At 33.0% G+C, this 17,283-nt stretch overlaps 1 protein-coding gene across 27 annotated transcripts in view; it reads left to right on the forward strand.

Moving 5' to 3' along the window:
* Positions 1 to 17,283, forward strand: part of LOC131668231 (calcium-activated potassium channel slowpoke) — an 81,868-nt gene that overhangs the window by 43,524 nt on the left and 21,061 nt on the right. For 19 of the 27 annotated variants that reach the window (XM_058942208.1, XM_058942207.1, XM_058942211.1 and 16 more), the window contains 7 exons: positions 832 to 942; positions 4,119 to 4,224; positions 7,315 to 7,467; positions 7,967 to 8,122; positions 11,276 to 11,388; positions 14,135 to 14,290; positions 14,409 to 14,485. In XM_058942208.1, the coding sequence (XP_058798191.1) occupies positions 832 to 942; positions 4,119 to 4,224; positions 7,315 to 7,467; positions 7,967 to 8,122; positions 11,276 to 11,388; positions 14,135 to 14,290; positions 14,409 to 14,485 (872 nt within the window). Of the gene's footprint in view, positions 1 to 831; positions 943 to 1,593; positions 1,700 to 4,118; positions 4,225 to 7,314; positions 7,468 to 7,966; positions 8,123 to 8,633; positions 8,732 to 11,275; positions 11,389 to 14,134; positions 14,291 to 14,408; positions 14,486 to 15,010; positions 15,047 to 17,283 lie in introns of all 27 variants that reach the window. The other 8 variants (XM_058942218.1, XM_058942229.1, XM_058942221.1 and 5 more) reach the window with 3 other exon arrangements.

Below are 17,283 nucleotides of genomic sequence, written 5' to 3' on the forward strand. Positions count from 1 at the left end.
ACATTAATCACCAAACTAATTTGTATGTGAATAGAATAGAGTATTAGGTGCTACATTAATTGTTCAATTAACAAGTAGTCGATACTAATACGACTCACTCCAAATATCCTATCGTTTCCCGGTAAGTTAGTTATAGATGGATTAAAATATATATAGAAAAAAATTTCAGGTTTACTTGAATATTTCAATTTTGTCGAAGAGAACAAGTAATCTGCCTATTACTTGAAAATATATATTTTAAGTTGATGAAGAAAAAGCCGATAAATTCTATTTTTGTTTTGAGAGAGCAGACTAAAATGGTAGCAAATCGATGTCCCAATTCTCGTGTATTCTTTTACTAACTGTTTATTTTACTTTTTCTTTATTTCGCTTTCAAGTTTCTTAACCAATGTTTCATCAAAGATCACTAATCTTCTACGACTAATTTCGATAACACATAAAATTATATTGTGTTACACTCGGTTAGTTCTTTTGATTTTAACAATTTGTAATGTATTCTTTATTTAATTAGAATGTATCTTTTTATTATATTTTGTATCAAATCTTTCAAATTGTTGTATGATAAATTGTTTTCATAACCTATCTATTAATTGACATCAATATTGGATTTCGGAAATAAAAAATATTATGAAAGGCACTAAAAATTGTCTATCTCTGAAGTAGTAAAGTATCATTTTTGTTTTTATGATATAACTATTGGTAACTTTTTTCAAAATTGGTTCTTTTATCAGTGTGTAACAAATTGAAAATTTATATAATAGAAATAGATGTTAATAAAAAAAAATAAATAAATAAAGAAACACTAGCTAATACACATTTTGTGTTTGTCAGACACATTGTTGTGTGCGGCCACATCACTTACGAGTCCGTCTCGCATTTCCTCAAGGATTTCTTACATGAGGACCGAGAAGATGTCGACGTGGAGGTGGTTTTCTTACACAGGTACGTTAGTCTTCTGTAATGTTGTATATAGTTAGGAGAACCTCGAAGAAAGGTAAAAATTTAGCGTCACTTGTAAGTTATCTTGATTGCAATAAATCAAGATTATTTACAAAATGAAAAAGTGTATAGATTAAGTTGTTTTGAAACTAATAGGTAAGTATTTCGCTACAAGCTATAAGGTAAATATAGAAACGTACGAATAAAATATCGAGATTATATTACTAGGACTTGTACAGATGTGCTAGGCTAAAAAATATCATAAAAATTCATACAGATACGCTCATTATTAATAATAAATTATAGTTACCCTTTAACATGTTTTACCATTGTAAATATCCTTCTTTAAAAGCAGTTAGATCATCATCGTATTGTTTTGTCATGCATTAATTTTGCAAAAGAATGAAAGTGAAATTCAAATTACATTCTCGAATTTTTGGATTGCACTATTCATAGTTTTGTTTTATTGTAATACCATAAAACATTACTGTAACATCATTTTTCTTCATATTACACTCCTCAAAAAAAGTATATTTACGTTTGAGATAAATGTGAGAAAATAAGGACTATACGAGGAAAAGAAAGTTCGTTATTGGAAAAAATGCAGTATCACACACGACAGTCGTATAAAGGATCGTTGGCCTGTGATTACAGGAAGGAGCCCGATCTCGAATTGGAGGGCCTCCTCAAAAGGCATTACACGACCGTGGAGTTTTTTCAGGGCACCATGATGAATGCCGTGGATCTGGAGCGCGTCAAGGTACCCTCGAGAACCCTGAAGAGTCTCCATCAAAAATCCTCACACGCAAATACACACATGCACACTAAATTCCACATACATTCTCGATGAAATTCGCTGATAAAAAAAATATTTCTCGCGTCCTTTATAAATCCATTTTAAAGCCAATATCGTAGCAAATATATTTCCCGTCGATTTAGGATTGTTAAAGCCCAATGCAGATCGACATGCGATTGGACACGAGCCAAAGCAATAACTTACAAAGTGTTAATTACATTCCGAGCTCAACCCATATTCTTTCCATCGCAATTTCTCTTGTTACTTTCCAAAATCTCTCAATCAGTAGCGGAGAACACTAGAAAAGAACAATTGCAAGTGATAAAATACTTTTCGTCAGCGAAAGATGAAAAAATAATGAGACAAAAATCACCCGTTCGTCCTGTTCCTTATTTAGTCACATATACACCCACACACACACACACAACATGCCAACTCGCGAGCACGCGCGCGCATCTCAGCCTACATACTTTGTAGGTCATTACCGACACATTCGACTAGGTGGATAATGAATAACACGGCGAGCCGATCGATGAATGATATGCCTCCGACAGCCGAGGCAAGACTACCTCCTCGCACATTTGTTATACGATATACGACCGATCGATTGGTTAATTTCTTTTTCCTTTCTTTCTAGAAACTCGCAATGTCGTTTATAGACATCAACCCCTCACTCTTTAGTCTTTACTTAATTTGTTTCTTTTATTCTATTATTTGCATAGTTTCTTATCGTTATTCTTATCTATAGGGATATGTGCACATATAAATAAATAAATATATATATATATATATATATATATATATATAGTTTTAATTACGTTTATACACGTATTTACACTAATGATTCAGTTTTTTTATCTTATTGCATATAGAAGCGCATTTTTCTTTTCTCGTAAATGTTACACACATGATACATCATTTTATTATTTCGATAAGAATGTATTGCATAGGTAGTGAGAAAATTATACGCTTGCGTTTTTCAAACTATATAATTACTATTTTATTATATTTATTATATATGTATATTTATTTTTATTATACTCGTTTTTTATAATTACTATAGACATCAATGTATATGCATTCGACAGATATCTATAGGTTTAGCATTAATTTAGTTATTCAACGTAGGTTAAATATTACAGGACGCTAATTTATTTCATTTCACATTAGACTTCCAAAAATGAATTTAGCACCTAACAATTGGATTGACCATGTATAAATATAAAGCGATATGTAATTCATTTTCTTCAATAAATCTCGATCACGACGGCGCTTCGCGTCAGTGCCTTTTTTTCAAGTACTCCGGCAACAACTAATATATTAACGAGAAATTCGCGACATGAATAATAAATGAAAATTTCATAGGCTAACAAGTCAGCAGTTCTCTCCAAGAACTAACTTGTGAGATGTTAAAGTGGCAACTTGGCATGTCGAGCCATCGTCATCTCTTCATGCATATCAAATGCGTGTGTGCGCATGTGATGGAAATACGCGCGCACGTGCAGATGTCATCACATGTGTACATACGTGCAGAATTTCGTGGGCCTGAGAAAAAGGCAGTGACGCGTATATAGATGAAATAGTAAGCGTTTGCGAGTAAATGCATGGATTATTTGCTTTATTGAGCTATATATGAGACTGGCGAAAATTCGGCCTGCAAAGTAGTATTATTTTTTTTCTATTATCAATATATTATATATACAATGATTATGATTATTATTGATACTATATTACTAGATTACAACACGTTTTATTTATGAATTATATATGTACGTGGCTATGTGTTGCGTGGAGACAAGCAAGATTTATCACGCGGAAGTAGATCCGATTACAATTTTAACGAGCTGTAGTGCTGCTACAACCTCAAAAGGAAATCAGCTACTTTATATCATTGTTTGAAGTGCAAGAAAGTTTTGGAGAGAGCGAGTGCGCTTGCCTTCTTTATTTGCTGGGAAGAAAAGGATATGAAATATGTATATAGGTTAAGTAGGATAAGCCTTACACTACTTTTCGCTGCATGGAGGTATACTTGTCCGCGTGTTGAACAAGAACTGACAGCGTTAAAGTTTCTTGCCTTTTGTCCCTGTCTGGAATAATTTCGAAGCTAGGGTATTTTGTACTTTAACCGGTGATATTTTTCTTGATTTATCGAGCTTTCTCCACTTAACACAGTGCCATAACACTTTCAGAGCAAGTATATTTGAATTAGATTATGGCAGCAAGCGCTTGTTTTTTTTTATTCATTCAAGTACTGAATTTTTATAGAGATAAATGAGAAAGAGGGCGACTATGATACGTAAGAAGCTGAGAGCGCATGAGAAGCAAAGTAAGGTTATCGAATTAAATTAAACGGATGAATGTATATCTGTACGATGAAATATAGGAAGCCACCAGACCTCGAGCTGGAGGGACTATTCAAGCGGCACTTCACCACCGTGGAGTTCTTTCAGGGCACCATCATGAACCCAATCGATCTTCAACGGGTCAAGGTGAGTACAAATAATCTCCTTTCGCTAATCTCAATTGTATTCCGCTCTCTATCTTTACATTCACAATACGCCAAGTTTTATCTAATTAACAATTGCCGCCGAAGTAACCCGTTTTTGTTTTTCTTTTTCTTTTCTTTATGTTACAGCCGTCTTTCATAATTATTGACGTTCATAATTTACTTTTTCGTACAAATTATGCGAGTGTTACTATGTTTAACGGATTTGTGGGGTACGATGTCGAGGAATTTTGTCGCCTGTCTGCTCGTTGACAGATGTGCACAGTTATTGTTTATTTTTACATTAAACTTATTGTTGCATAATAATTAACCGAATCAGATCAATTTACTTGACTCACAGTGAAAGTTACGTATTGTATAAACAGATTACAAAAATAAGTGTAGTCAAAATTAATTTTTCTAACGTGTTTAACAGTAACTGTGACATCTTCTTTATCATTGTGTAACAGTTTTAAGCACAGTCTGAAAAGCATTTGTGATATGATGCGTGTGATAATTATTCATTGCTATTATTCAATTTGCAGTATCCTGCCAATTGTTGCAGTTTTAATACTGTACATATTTTTTGTTTTGCTCATTTTAGTTTTTTTATTTCAACTAAATCAATCAAGATAAATATCAAATCATATCAATCCTTAATCTTCCAAATTTAAATTCTAAGACTACTTTTTGATTTTGAATTGGAGTAAAATTTTTTTTATTAATCGATAATTCGCGTGACTATTCAAAACAAAAGAGCACTAATATCTAAGTAATTTTTAATTTTCAATACCGATTACTGCACTAGATCTCGTTGTAAGAATGCCTGAAGTCTTTGTTTCATATTTTCAAAGTAAAACAAGTACCGAGACTGTCGTAAAAATAATGCAAGATAAAAAGAGTAGATATTATAAAAAACTAGCTATTTCCAATGTCTCGTTCGCTATCGTACAAGTATCCTTAACACTCTAATCGGCAACGAAGTGAAAGCGTCGTTGTCGTCAACGAGACGACGACTGGCGTATATTTCAATTCTCAAGCCCTACATACACTCCTGACCCTGTCATCTTCCAGTCTGCCTTTAGATCTCTTTGTGTTTAGATCTCTCACCCCTCTCTCTCTCTCTCTTTATATATATATATATATATATATATAAAGATATAAAAATATCATATCCGTCATAATCGGTCCGCGTCCTCGTCTCAAAGACACTCTCGAGACTTTCTTCTTTTCCTTTGAGAACACTCTCTTTCTCGCCTCTTTATCCATATGCGCGATTTTTTTGCTCCTCAAGATCTATCGAACCGTTGATTATTATTAAAGGCGCAAAGTATATTGTTTTTTTCCTGTACTCTCTTTGGTTTTACCACGTCGAAATACGGCTTAACTTCATTCATCGTCACTCTATGGGTGTGTGTATGCTCGGCCCTTTGTTTTTGCAATATGTATCGCACGCTCGTGTACATACTCGAAGTTAATTGTGTACTTTACATTCACGGAAACAAAAGAGATGTCGTGTATATCTATTTAGTATTTAAGTTTGGATAGCAGAGTTTTCGATGTAAAAGTGATTGAACTATGAAAACTAAAGAAGCTACACTGACTTTGTCTCCGTGATGTAATGAATAAGAAGACACGAGTATCTGTACTCAATTCGTGAACAAAAAACACTCTCACCCTTACCGTCACATCCATGTCCACAATGCCACCGAGGCGTAATTTACAAAGTACATAATAGAGAAAGAAATCCGTGTGAAAATCACCACTATCAAGGCAAGAAAGCTATGGTTGCGGAGATAAAAAGAAGAAAGTACATCAGGTGGGTAAGTGTCACCTACGCCCAGCTACATACTCACAACGTGTTCGTTGCTGCTGGAGGTAATTTAAGTACCTAATAATTGGAAGCTTTAGAAAAAGATAGTAATTAGCGTAGATTCGCGATCTCTACAATAGTCATTTCCTTTTACTTTTTTTATTCTCTAATATATGTATACAACTCGAGAATACAAAGTTGAAGCTTATTTTACAGAATTACCTGTCTCTGTACCATTGAAAAGAAATACCGCTTGTTAGGAAATTATATTACCCATTCTTTTTCTCTTGCTTTAATCTTCCCTACTTCGGTCGGGACTTTTTTGTTTTTAGTGAGTCAAGATTTCTTCCTCACAAGTTACTTGTTTCTTACACTCTCTTGTTCAAGTTTATCCTCTCTGTTTGACAGTTTATATGTAGAAAATTGACATTTAACTCTTGCACTTAATTACAATTTTAGACACAGTAAAGTAAGATGTGAGACTTTATCTTACACTAAAATGAATGCTGTATGATAGCTTGGAAAAAGACAAATTTATTTTGTCTTTCGATTGATTAAGGTTCTTTTACTCAGTAAGGCAAGGGTTGAAGTGTTTCTTAATCTGTCTAGAGTAGTCCAGTCTTATGTGATAATTCGTCAACAAGCTTGTCTTTCATCAGGATTTGAGAGAATTGGATAGAACGAAGTTGGTGATGTATAGTATCGCTATATGTAGATATTTCATACGTTTTTTATTGTTTAAAAACTTAACGCATGCTGTAAATACTGAACAATATTTTAGAACATTTTTAGAATATGACAACTAAGCTATCGATGTAAATGCTACAGATTTACTATGCGCTATTAATTATTTTTTTAACGGAAGCTTATTAAACTGCGCCTTTGGTGTTTCAGCTTACTTTTTTCTGTATTATCGATAAGAACTAATGTTTCCATATGCCAAAGTTGCATGAGTACGTTTATACTAACACTGCCATTAATTTAAAAAAAATCGTTCAACGGGAAACAGTTTAGACTTTTTTGACCTCCATCATACAGCTTTAGAAAACTACAATAATCAAATGTTTCGTGATGAAGGTCTCTACTCAGATTCGCAAGTCTCTGTACAAAAATAAAATAAACGAGGTACCCTATATATCTTCATCTATCAGATCATAGTCCGCCCTTTTACACGTCCCCGATTTGATATCTTGCTCCATGTACATATAACACACAAAGCCTTTTCCATACGAAAAAGAAAGAATATGCAGGGCAGAGCAAAAAAACGACTTGACTTTCTAGGTTCACGAAGCTGACGCGTGCTTGGTCCTGGCCAACAAATATTGCCAGGATCCAGACGCTGAAGATGCGGCAAACATTATGCGCGTCATCTCTATCAAAAACTACTCGGATGATATACGTGTTATCATTCAGTTGATGCAATATCACAATAAGGTGAGATGCCACTTGTAATTTCAGTAATGAGAACATAATGATGTCGAAGTGACCTATTGGACAGTTTATCTTTTTGACGAGGGCAAAGGGTTTTTCATGAAAGAAGAACAATCGAATTTTCTATTGTGATTGTTTCTCGGCTAGAATTCGTCAACCATCTTTTTGAGCTTTTTATTAAAAAAAAGACATACGCTCTTATTGCACATAAATTACAGCTATGTGTATAATAAAAAGCTTGTAAAGACCGACAGAATCTAGTAGATAAAACATTGCAGGAGAAAAGTTGCTTGTTTTTCTTTTAGCTGAAAAGTCTTGTTCTCGTCAGATTGGTAGATCATACAATCGACCACTTCAACATTTACAACTGAGTGTGATACCCATATCAACGAGAATGTAACCATTTCCAGGATGTAATATATATTGAATCTGTATAAATTTGATGGTAATTATTAGTTTACAAGGCGATTAATATTTTACTAAAGTTGTTCATCGATTACAGGCCTATTTATTAAACATTCCATCGTGGGACTGGAAGCAGGGTGATGACGTAATTTGCCTAGCGGAATTAAAGCTTGGCTTCATCGCCCAGTCCTGCTTGGCGCCAGGATTCAGTACGATGATGGCCAATCTCTTCGCTATGAGATCCTTCAAGACGGTCAGTAAATCTCGTTCGCTGATTTGATAGCGTCTATATCATTATCTCTTGTAACGTTATGATGAACTATGCATGTGTCTACTTCCTTTATTTTTACATTCTTTTTGGCCAATATCACATTGGCATTAAAGTTCACAGTGATGATTCACATTATTATTATACGTTAGGCTTACTTTTTCAGAATTCCATACCTGGATCATACATTAACGTACACTATTTTGTCGTATTTTTTTCTACAGTTTTTAATTGTTGGTTTTACACGTTTTTTAATAGCAACTTTTGCAGTTATAAATTATAGGGGAAAAATATTTTGTTCTCAAAGAAAGAGAAATACTTTTTTTTAATGAAAAAGTTTCTTTGAGAATAAAAGGGGACGAAAAGATAAAGATAATTAAGAGGCACAAGTCAGTGTGGATGCCGCCCACCTTCCGAGTCAATACATGCATATGCGCGATCGTCAAATATTGTGTAAAATAGTTGTTTAATTGGTATGAGTCGCCCGTAAATGCAGGCTTGGCAGAATGACTACCTGCGCGGCACCGGAATGGAGATGTACACGGAGACACTGAGCCCTACCTTCATCGGAATGCCTTTTGCCAAAGCCACTGAGTAAGTTGGCCATACACCATTCCAAAGCAAAAGTAATAAGCAAAGCTAAGAAACTTCATTCTTATCTAAACGTATTCTCAAGTAAACGTTTCAAAGACAAAAAATATCTCATAGTGATTAACAATTTTGCAAAACAAACAAAAAAAAGCAAATAATAATCGTGCCTTGCTAAATAACTAACCAATGATATCTACTAACCGATTTAAGAGACTCGACTGCAGTAATACAGAGCTCGCTTTTACTAATTTTCTTTTTTATTTATTTTTAAGAATGACTGTTGCTTTTTTTGTGAGAAATGTTGACAAGAGCAAGCTTTCGAAAATAATTTTTCACTTACATGCGAGAGATATAATGATATTTTCGCTTATCCTGTGTGACGTTGTGCATCACTGACATATAAATACAGAAAATCTCGGTACAATGAATAAGAGGACGCCTTCAACGCGTGTGAGGTGAACAGCAGCAGTGCAGCAACATTGACAAAAAAAGCTTTTCTCATCTTCGCGAGTGTTTGCACTGTAAGTGCGCAGTGTCCGGTTAAAGATTATGAGTGACGCGACTTTTGTAAAGGGTCAGTCTCTTGAATCGGATGAAAAGGGATATATGAAGCTTCCGCCTTTCTTGCTAATGTCTCTTTATCTCTCTTTTAAATATACCTCACTGAGCTCCACACATATTTTTTATAGCTATTTCCGTATCATTACTCTTTTCTCAGTGTCCTTAATTGTCTATCTCTATTTATCAACTTACGTGTATGATACATACCTATACACATATATACACACATACATATATAAATGTATGTGTGTATGTATGTATGTATGTATTCAACGTGTCAACAATGTATAAAATTTATATTTATTTGCGGAAATAAGATATGACAATTGTTTATGTGCCAGCTATATAACACCTCATCGATGTGATTACCACTCTCATCAGCTTCAGTCTCGTCGTGCTCTATTTCACTTTTTTCTGATACTTTGACAGTGTCAATTATTTTATTTTTTTTATTTTTTTACCTTTACTTGCTAATTATAGTTATATAAATAGAAATTTATATAACAGTGATGATCAATAACCGTCGAATTAACCGCTGCTGTCTCTGTGAAGATCACTCAGTGTCAATCATTACTGTGAGCACGTTTTCTGGTGGCCAAAATCGAAAAAATTTTCGTTCTAATTTTTTTCCTCTTTCTCTCCATTCTTATTTCAGATAATAAGCTAATAAAAACTATATATATCTGTTATTTTTTAGAGGCTTAAAAAATGTTATCTTAACATAAACTTTGATGAATTAATTGATTGTCTATAAGGCTGATGAAAAAAATTAGAATTCACATTAAACACGCTCACTAAATATTTCAAAATAGCACACGTATCATTTTAACTGTTACATCAGCAAATATGCGTTAATTTTATTGCAAGATCTGCTGATTTTAGGTCTGATGCTTTTGAACGAATAGGTTATAACTTTCAGACTATAAATGAGGAAAATTTTATTATAGTTTTTAATTAATGTATACAAATATTCAATCAGACAGTAAGAAGATAAAATCTACTAAAAATAACAAGTCGAAGCTATGAACTATCCTTGAAGTGTATGTTTCGAGACCCAATTCCAGCTTAATCAGTTTCCCCCATCATTCTCTATCCGTTTAACGGCTCAAAGGTGGGTATGCACGTAGCGGGGCAACTTTCGAATTTCGAGGCAAATGAAATCGTATTATCGACGAGAGCGCATAGTGGCTTCAGTTATTGAAAGACTAATCTCTGCGAGACGAATTTTGACAAAAGGAAAGAAAAACATAGCGTCCGTTTTGTGTTTAATTTTTTATTTTTATGTTTTCACATTTGGAAGGATCATAATTTACTTTCCAGATGGGGCGCCCAGCTGCTCGACAAAGGGATGACCGATTTTTTTTTCTGATGTATTTTAAAAATACGTGTAAAAGATATTTTCCAACATATTTTTATTTTATATCAGTAGGTATGTAGATTTTCAAGTTTGTACGTGTCAGCACAGTTTCTCTATCCAATTGAGAGGTTCTTTACTCTTTTTAAATAATTGAAGCACATGTGAAGACACCTACAAACTACTGAAAAATACAATTTTTGTAGTTTCGTATTTTGTAGCGAGTAGACCATTATTTTTCAAAAATGTCACATAAAAAGAAGATATTTTTCAGAATTGTATTTTTTTTTCAAAATTTTTTACGGTTGCAATATTTTGATGTAAAAAAAAGAAACACACGACAACTATTTTTCACATATCCCATCTACGAGAAGAGGCACTTCAACACACTTGTTGAATAATATTTTTGTCAAAGCACTACATTTTTCTCTCGATGTAAATCGACAACATGTTTTTACATTCTTAATAATGAAGTTGTGAGTCAGCCTCTCGTTTCTTCTCGTGACTGGGAAAAAAGACGAAATTGGGTGGTATTTTCATTGTGTTATGTTTCTTTTTTTTTCTCTTGATCTCTCTTAAAATGTGTCGTACGTTGGTGATGACGTGGAGACCATGGTTGGTTGGTGTTTCAGTCGCCGGACACTCAGGCGTGGCAGAACGATTACCTGCAGGGCACGGGCTGCGAGATGTACACGGAAACCCTGTCCCCGTCCTTTACCGGGATGACATTTCCCCAAGCTAGCGAGTAAGTTGCTCGCTGCCCATACCGGCTGCCACACATGCAAACTTTACTCTACTTTTCTCTCTCTGTCTTCCCTCCTTCCCCAATCGTTCTTCTTTCTGTCACTTTTCTTTGTCAGTCTGTTTATACGTGAGTGAATTGTTATTTGCTAAAATAGCAAATTATAGTATTATTCTTTTTTAGTTTTGAATTTTCTTTTTCTTTTTTCTTTGTTTTTTACTGGAATGCTAAGCTTTTTTGCTACTTGGGTATTTTTTTAGTAGTTTTTAACGATTAACGATTCATTCGTTGAGTGCGTTTAGCTCTTTGTCAAGACTTCAATTCCTGTTTTATTTCTCTCCCTCTTCTCATTTCTTCCGACAACTCTATTTTGACACATTTTGTGTCATCAAACAATATGACACACAACATTGTATATCTTTCTATCTTTCTTCCGTTTTGTTTATTGTCTATTTTTGTTGTTGTTTGTCTGTTGTACGTGTAACCCCTCGTTTTTTTACGGTCTGCTGACTGTTCAGTACCATGTAGAGATAATCCTGTCCTCGTCCAATAGCATATTTTTTTCTTCTTCTTTTCATTTAGTGTAGAGAAAATCTATTTTGTTTTGTTTTCTGTTTTTTTTTTTTTATTTTTCAACGTTCGTATACGAATTTATATTTCCTAATATTTTTTTAGAATGAATTTGGCCTGTTAGCGTATACGAGTGTTATATCATAGTTTTTGCACATATTTACGAGATTTATATCTTTTATCAAGCACATTATTTCCCGTTCACAAACCCTAGAAAATGATGTACACAATTTACGATAAACCAATGTGAATAACTGAATTTTCTTATAACATTCAATAGAACTGTGATACTTTCACTTTTCTAGTATTTCGAACATATATGATCATTCGAAATAATACTTCTTTTTTTCAAAGCTTATGTAACTTATCAAGAATTAATACGTTTGAATAAAAGGTAGGACTGAAATGAGCACCGTTTGTCTTACCGTATCCGTACCTGTTCTACTGGAACTATCAGGGTGGCGATTGAACGAGCGAAAGTCAATGGAAACTGCGGATCGAGCGCACACAGACAAAAACGAGCATGCACGGCTCGTATATATAGTCAAAGTGCAGCATCGAGTTATCTGCGCGCGCTTACACACATAGTTCGAAGTCCGGCCATTCTGCGCGCCGGCGCAGTTTCTAAATTGTGAACTAGTTTTGAATGGCTTTGTTGTTCGTGCGTGTTCGGCTAAAAGGCAAACGGAGCTTCGTGAGTTATTCGTAAATTTTAGGTTACTTCATTACCAAGAACATTATGTAATATGTAAGAAATTATCTCGTTATTTATAATACGGGCTATCTTAAAATAATTCGTAAATAGTGAAATTTCATTATCAAAATATTTTCACTTATTTTTGATAATTTTTTTTCTTGCACTCTCCAAGCACATTTTTACTATCTTTCAAACAAACGTTTTTGAAAAGTTTTTTTAGATTTTTGTAGTTATGTCTCTTTATTATATATTTTCACAAATCTACCGTTTGCGTGTGTGGGAGTTCCTTAAGTTTTAGAAGTCCTTCTATTTGAATTTTGTTTTATATGCTCTGTTATATAACTTACTCTCTTCAGACATAAATATCTTCACTTCCTATTAGAGGAAGCGTACCTACTTATGATTGTACTATTTACAATATAATCTCAACAATACTTACGAAAATATGTTATATTACTTTTGTAGTAGATAATTTTGTAAAATATACCGATGTATATTCGAAAACCTATACTACCTCATTTTCAGCGTGTATGTACTAGTTTTTCATATTTTTGTAGCTTAGAACAAAATACAAAAAAAGCTGTAATCATTAGAGACTGAGATCTTGCATAAATATTTGCATGCGTGTGTTCATTTGTGAGTCTGCATTAATGTACTAATACATGTTTTTCATCGCTTTTCAGCATCAATATTACAATAAAGTATTAAAATTAATAATAATATGTTTTCATAATTCAGTTTGGTTGAATATTATTATTACTATTACTATTATTATTATTAAAGTTTCATTGTGCGATTGGTGCTGAAAAAAATTTACATTTAATATTTATATGAAGCTTTATTTATTTCACCTCATTTTTAAGCTATTATATATATTACCAATCTCTTTTCTGATAACTTCACCCAATTTGATTTTTAGTCAGAAGTACATTAAACAATTCAATATTATAGTTTTGTTTATTCAATAAACCAATGCTATTTATTATTATTTCCATTAGATATTACATGTTTTTTTTTATTTGATTTTTTATGTTAAGAACTTGCAATAATTTTTATCATAATTACATAATGAATGTTTATTAAATTAATGCACTACTGACTAGCATTAGTTTTTTTAATGTATGATTGTTTCCTGTATACTTCTTCACATAACTATCCACTAGCAATTTCACAGGAATTAACGGTAAAATAATTTTGTACTTTATACAGAGTAATATTTATTAAAAAACGATCTTTATTTTAGAAATATTAAATTTACATGAAAAGAAAATAAGATTTATTATACTGGGGATGCAAATTTTTATCGTACTATATTATTAATTGAAACCCCAATAATCAAATATCGAATCTGATTTTCTTGCTTAAACTTGCATATTCACACCTGGAAATAAACAATCAAACGTATTTCTACAAAATTTACACTAAAAATGAATCGATGGTCAATGCCATTAGCAAAGATATCACGTTTTGGTTTCGCCCTAGGTTGTGCTTCACGAAACTTAAGCTGTTGCTCTTGGCGATCGAAATCAAAGGAGAAGCAGCGAGCGACAGTAAGATTTCGATAAATCCACGGGGTGCCAAGATCGCTGCTAACACACAGGGATTTTTTATTGCTCAATCGGCCGACGAAGTCAAGCGGTATGTTAACGCGATTTATGGTGTATTGGATAATTGGGCATTTTTATTAGTAATTTTCGTAATTCCATAAAAATGACTAGTTTTATTCATGAAATAATAAATATTTCTTTCAATTCAGTGCGTGGTTTTACTGCAAAGCCTGTCACGAAGACATCAAGGACGAGACTTTAATCAAGAAATGCAAATGCAAAAACTGTAAGTCCTTCCAACTATATCAACTAAAAAGAGATGATTAAAAAAAGATGATCCGTTTGGTCATGTCTCTGCCATAACTAATAATCAATTTGATTTAAGTTGTCCCTGATCCCCATTAAATTTAGCTCGAGTACGACGCGTCAATAAATTAAGTTAACAAGCGATAGTTAAAAAGCCATATGTTCATTTTTCAAAATTATTATTTTAAACTCTCAAAAAATTTAATTTATTTCATACGACAAAACGAGCAAAGAAAATTATAAGTTCAGTGAGCACATGGCTTGTAATCTAACATAGAAAAAAGTACAACTAACAAGAGTTAATTAGTAATTTAGAAAAAATAATCGAATGATTAAATAAAGCTTAGTCCTATCTAGTTATGTTGAACCCTGATTTGTCCAATTGAGAGCACAAATCACAATCAAATAAAGTAGACTTATACCCCGTGAAAAAAGCAAACTAAATTGCAACGAATGATTAAAACTGATATGGTTGTGACAATATTGTTGTGATATATTGATCTAGTGGGGCAGCAGCAGCGCTCCTGGGGCCGGGACCTAGGTAACGTCTCTCACTCGCTCGCTTGAACTCTTTTTCTTTTATATTCTTCTCACTTTTTTCTCTATCTTTCTATCTATCTTTCTCTATTTCTCTATTTCTCTTTCTCCTGTTTCGCCGTCTATGAAAACTTTTAACTAGGTCAAAAAACTTTTTTAACTTTCATCTCTCACCAATTTATATGCCGTTTAGTTTTCATTTTATTGTTGTTATTCTGATGGTCCATTTACTTTCAGTTAGATTCTCCTTTATTTTTCGCTCGCCCTTTCTTACTTGTGGACCCACATTGAAATTTTATTCTCAGTAGGCTGCTATCAACGCCACTAACCATTTGTCTGGATGAATTGCTGTTTTACCTTTGTTTTTCCTTTTCTCATCAGAATCCTCGCTCTGTCGCTTTACTTACTTCCATCTATATTTTACGTATTCAAGACACCATTTGAAGTTCGCAATCGTTTTTGCTCATATCACCTTCTATGAGAGTTTTTTTTTGTATCTATTTTGATATGTATATTGATTAATCATTTTGCATTCGTCGTGGCAATGATTATCATGATTTTAATTGCCATGATGCTAGTTATGAAGCGCTCTGCATTATTCAATCTTTAATTCTAATACTTCTACTTTTATTTTTATTCTTTTCTTTCTATTTCCGGCAATTACTCAGATTAGAATTAAAAAATCACTGGAATGCTACTCCAATGACGTTATTTATATTTAAAAGAGTGTTATTAGCTATAGTTATGATGCGATGTTTCGCGAAAGCAAATACTTTAGTTATTTGCTTTCACGAATTGCCAAGTTAAATATGCGGCACTTTGAGAGATCACGTTTCACTGGCCCTGGAATCCTGAAATGTTCCTAAAATGTTTTGAATATTTTCCAAGATCTTTTTTCAAATTCAGTAGATTCTTTTGGTTTTACACCAAGAAATGGATTGACGTAACTTTAGTATTTTCTAAATATATCTATTCCCTTGAAAAATATTCAAATATTTTATTAAAAACCTAGAGATTTCAGTCAGCTGGCGCATGCCCACCTGACCAATGTTCTATTTTATTTTTTATTTTGTTCGTTCTTTGATACCAAAAGACATGACTTTACCGATTTAATTTGCACTCTAGTGATTCACTATCTCTTCTCTTTCCCTTATGTTGCCGCTCTTTGTGCGTCTTTCTATCGTCGCATAGCATGCATGACATAGTTATGGGTTTTTGTGACCGATATTTTTTTCTCATTGCCACCGAATCGGCTTCAGTGGCGCATTTAATTTCGGTACGTGGCATCGATTATCGATTAAGTAATTTTCGGATCAGTATAAAAAAACGATTATTCTTTTCATGTTATTCTTCGTTTTTCTAAATATATGTTGAAGTTTCTTACTTTCCAAATTGACAAGACGGTTAAAATTTTTACAATGATTTATGTTTGTATTTTTCAACTTTCTGTTAACGATGAATATTTTCATCACAACTATTTGAAACCATATATTTTCTGCGTTACGTTATTTCTTTTCATTTTCTTCCAGTCTATTCGACTAATATTCTCCAACTTGGACATTGTCCGATAAGCGCCCATTTCGCGGCTCACTTACCTCAAACTACTTTAAGAATTCTTCTCTATTCTTTTTTTAAGATCTATTTCCTGTTCAAAGAGTAATGTTATAAACGTTTCAATATTTATAAGTAAGTACGTGTAGAATAAATTCCTTGTTTACAAAACGTTAACGTTTACGTAAACGTTAGGTTTTTAGTAGGTTTCCAAAATGTTACTACGGCCATGGAATGGACACTTTCTAATTGAATAGAAGGCTATATTACTTCACGTATGAACGAATATAGTTAGCAATATTGTAGGAGAAATCTATAATAGAAACTACAGAATGTAAAGTCTATCTAATCACTGGGCTAAAGAATCTGCGTAAAAATGAGAAAATATTTCAAATAATACGCACATATTTTGTGTTACACGTAACAAACATACAACTCACTGAACTCACTGACATAAACCCTGGGCAAGCAAAATGTATTATAATTTTTTGAGACACTTTTGATAATTATACAGTATACTGAGCACTGAAATTATTTTATCAAATTAATTTTTGCAGCAAATTGAAAAAAAGCTTTGATTGAAAAACTCATGGACTTTTCTTTTCATACACTTATCAGTGCTCAGTTAGAATGTTTTTCAGTAATATTATTATTTTCAGATAACGAAAACAATACGAAAGGTTGATACAA

Source organism: Phymastichus coffea, unplaced genomic scaffold (genome assembly GCF_024137745.1).
Source record: "Phymastichus coffea isolate CEN01 unplaced genomic scaffold, Cenicafe_Pcof_1.1 PCOF00075, whole genome shotgun sequence".
NCBI lineage: Eukaryota > Metazoa > Arthropoda > Insecta > Hymenoptera > Eulophidae > Phymastichus > Phymastichus coffea.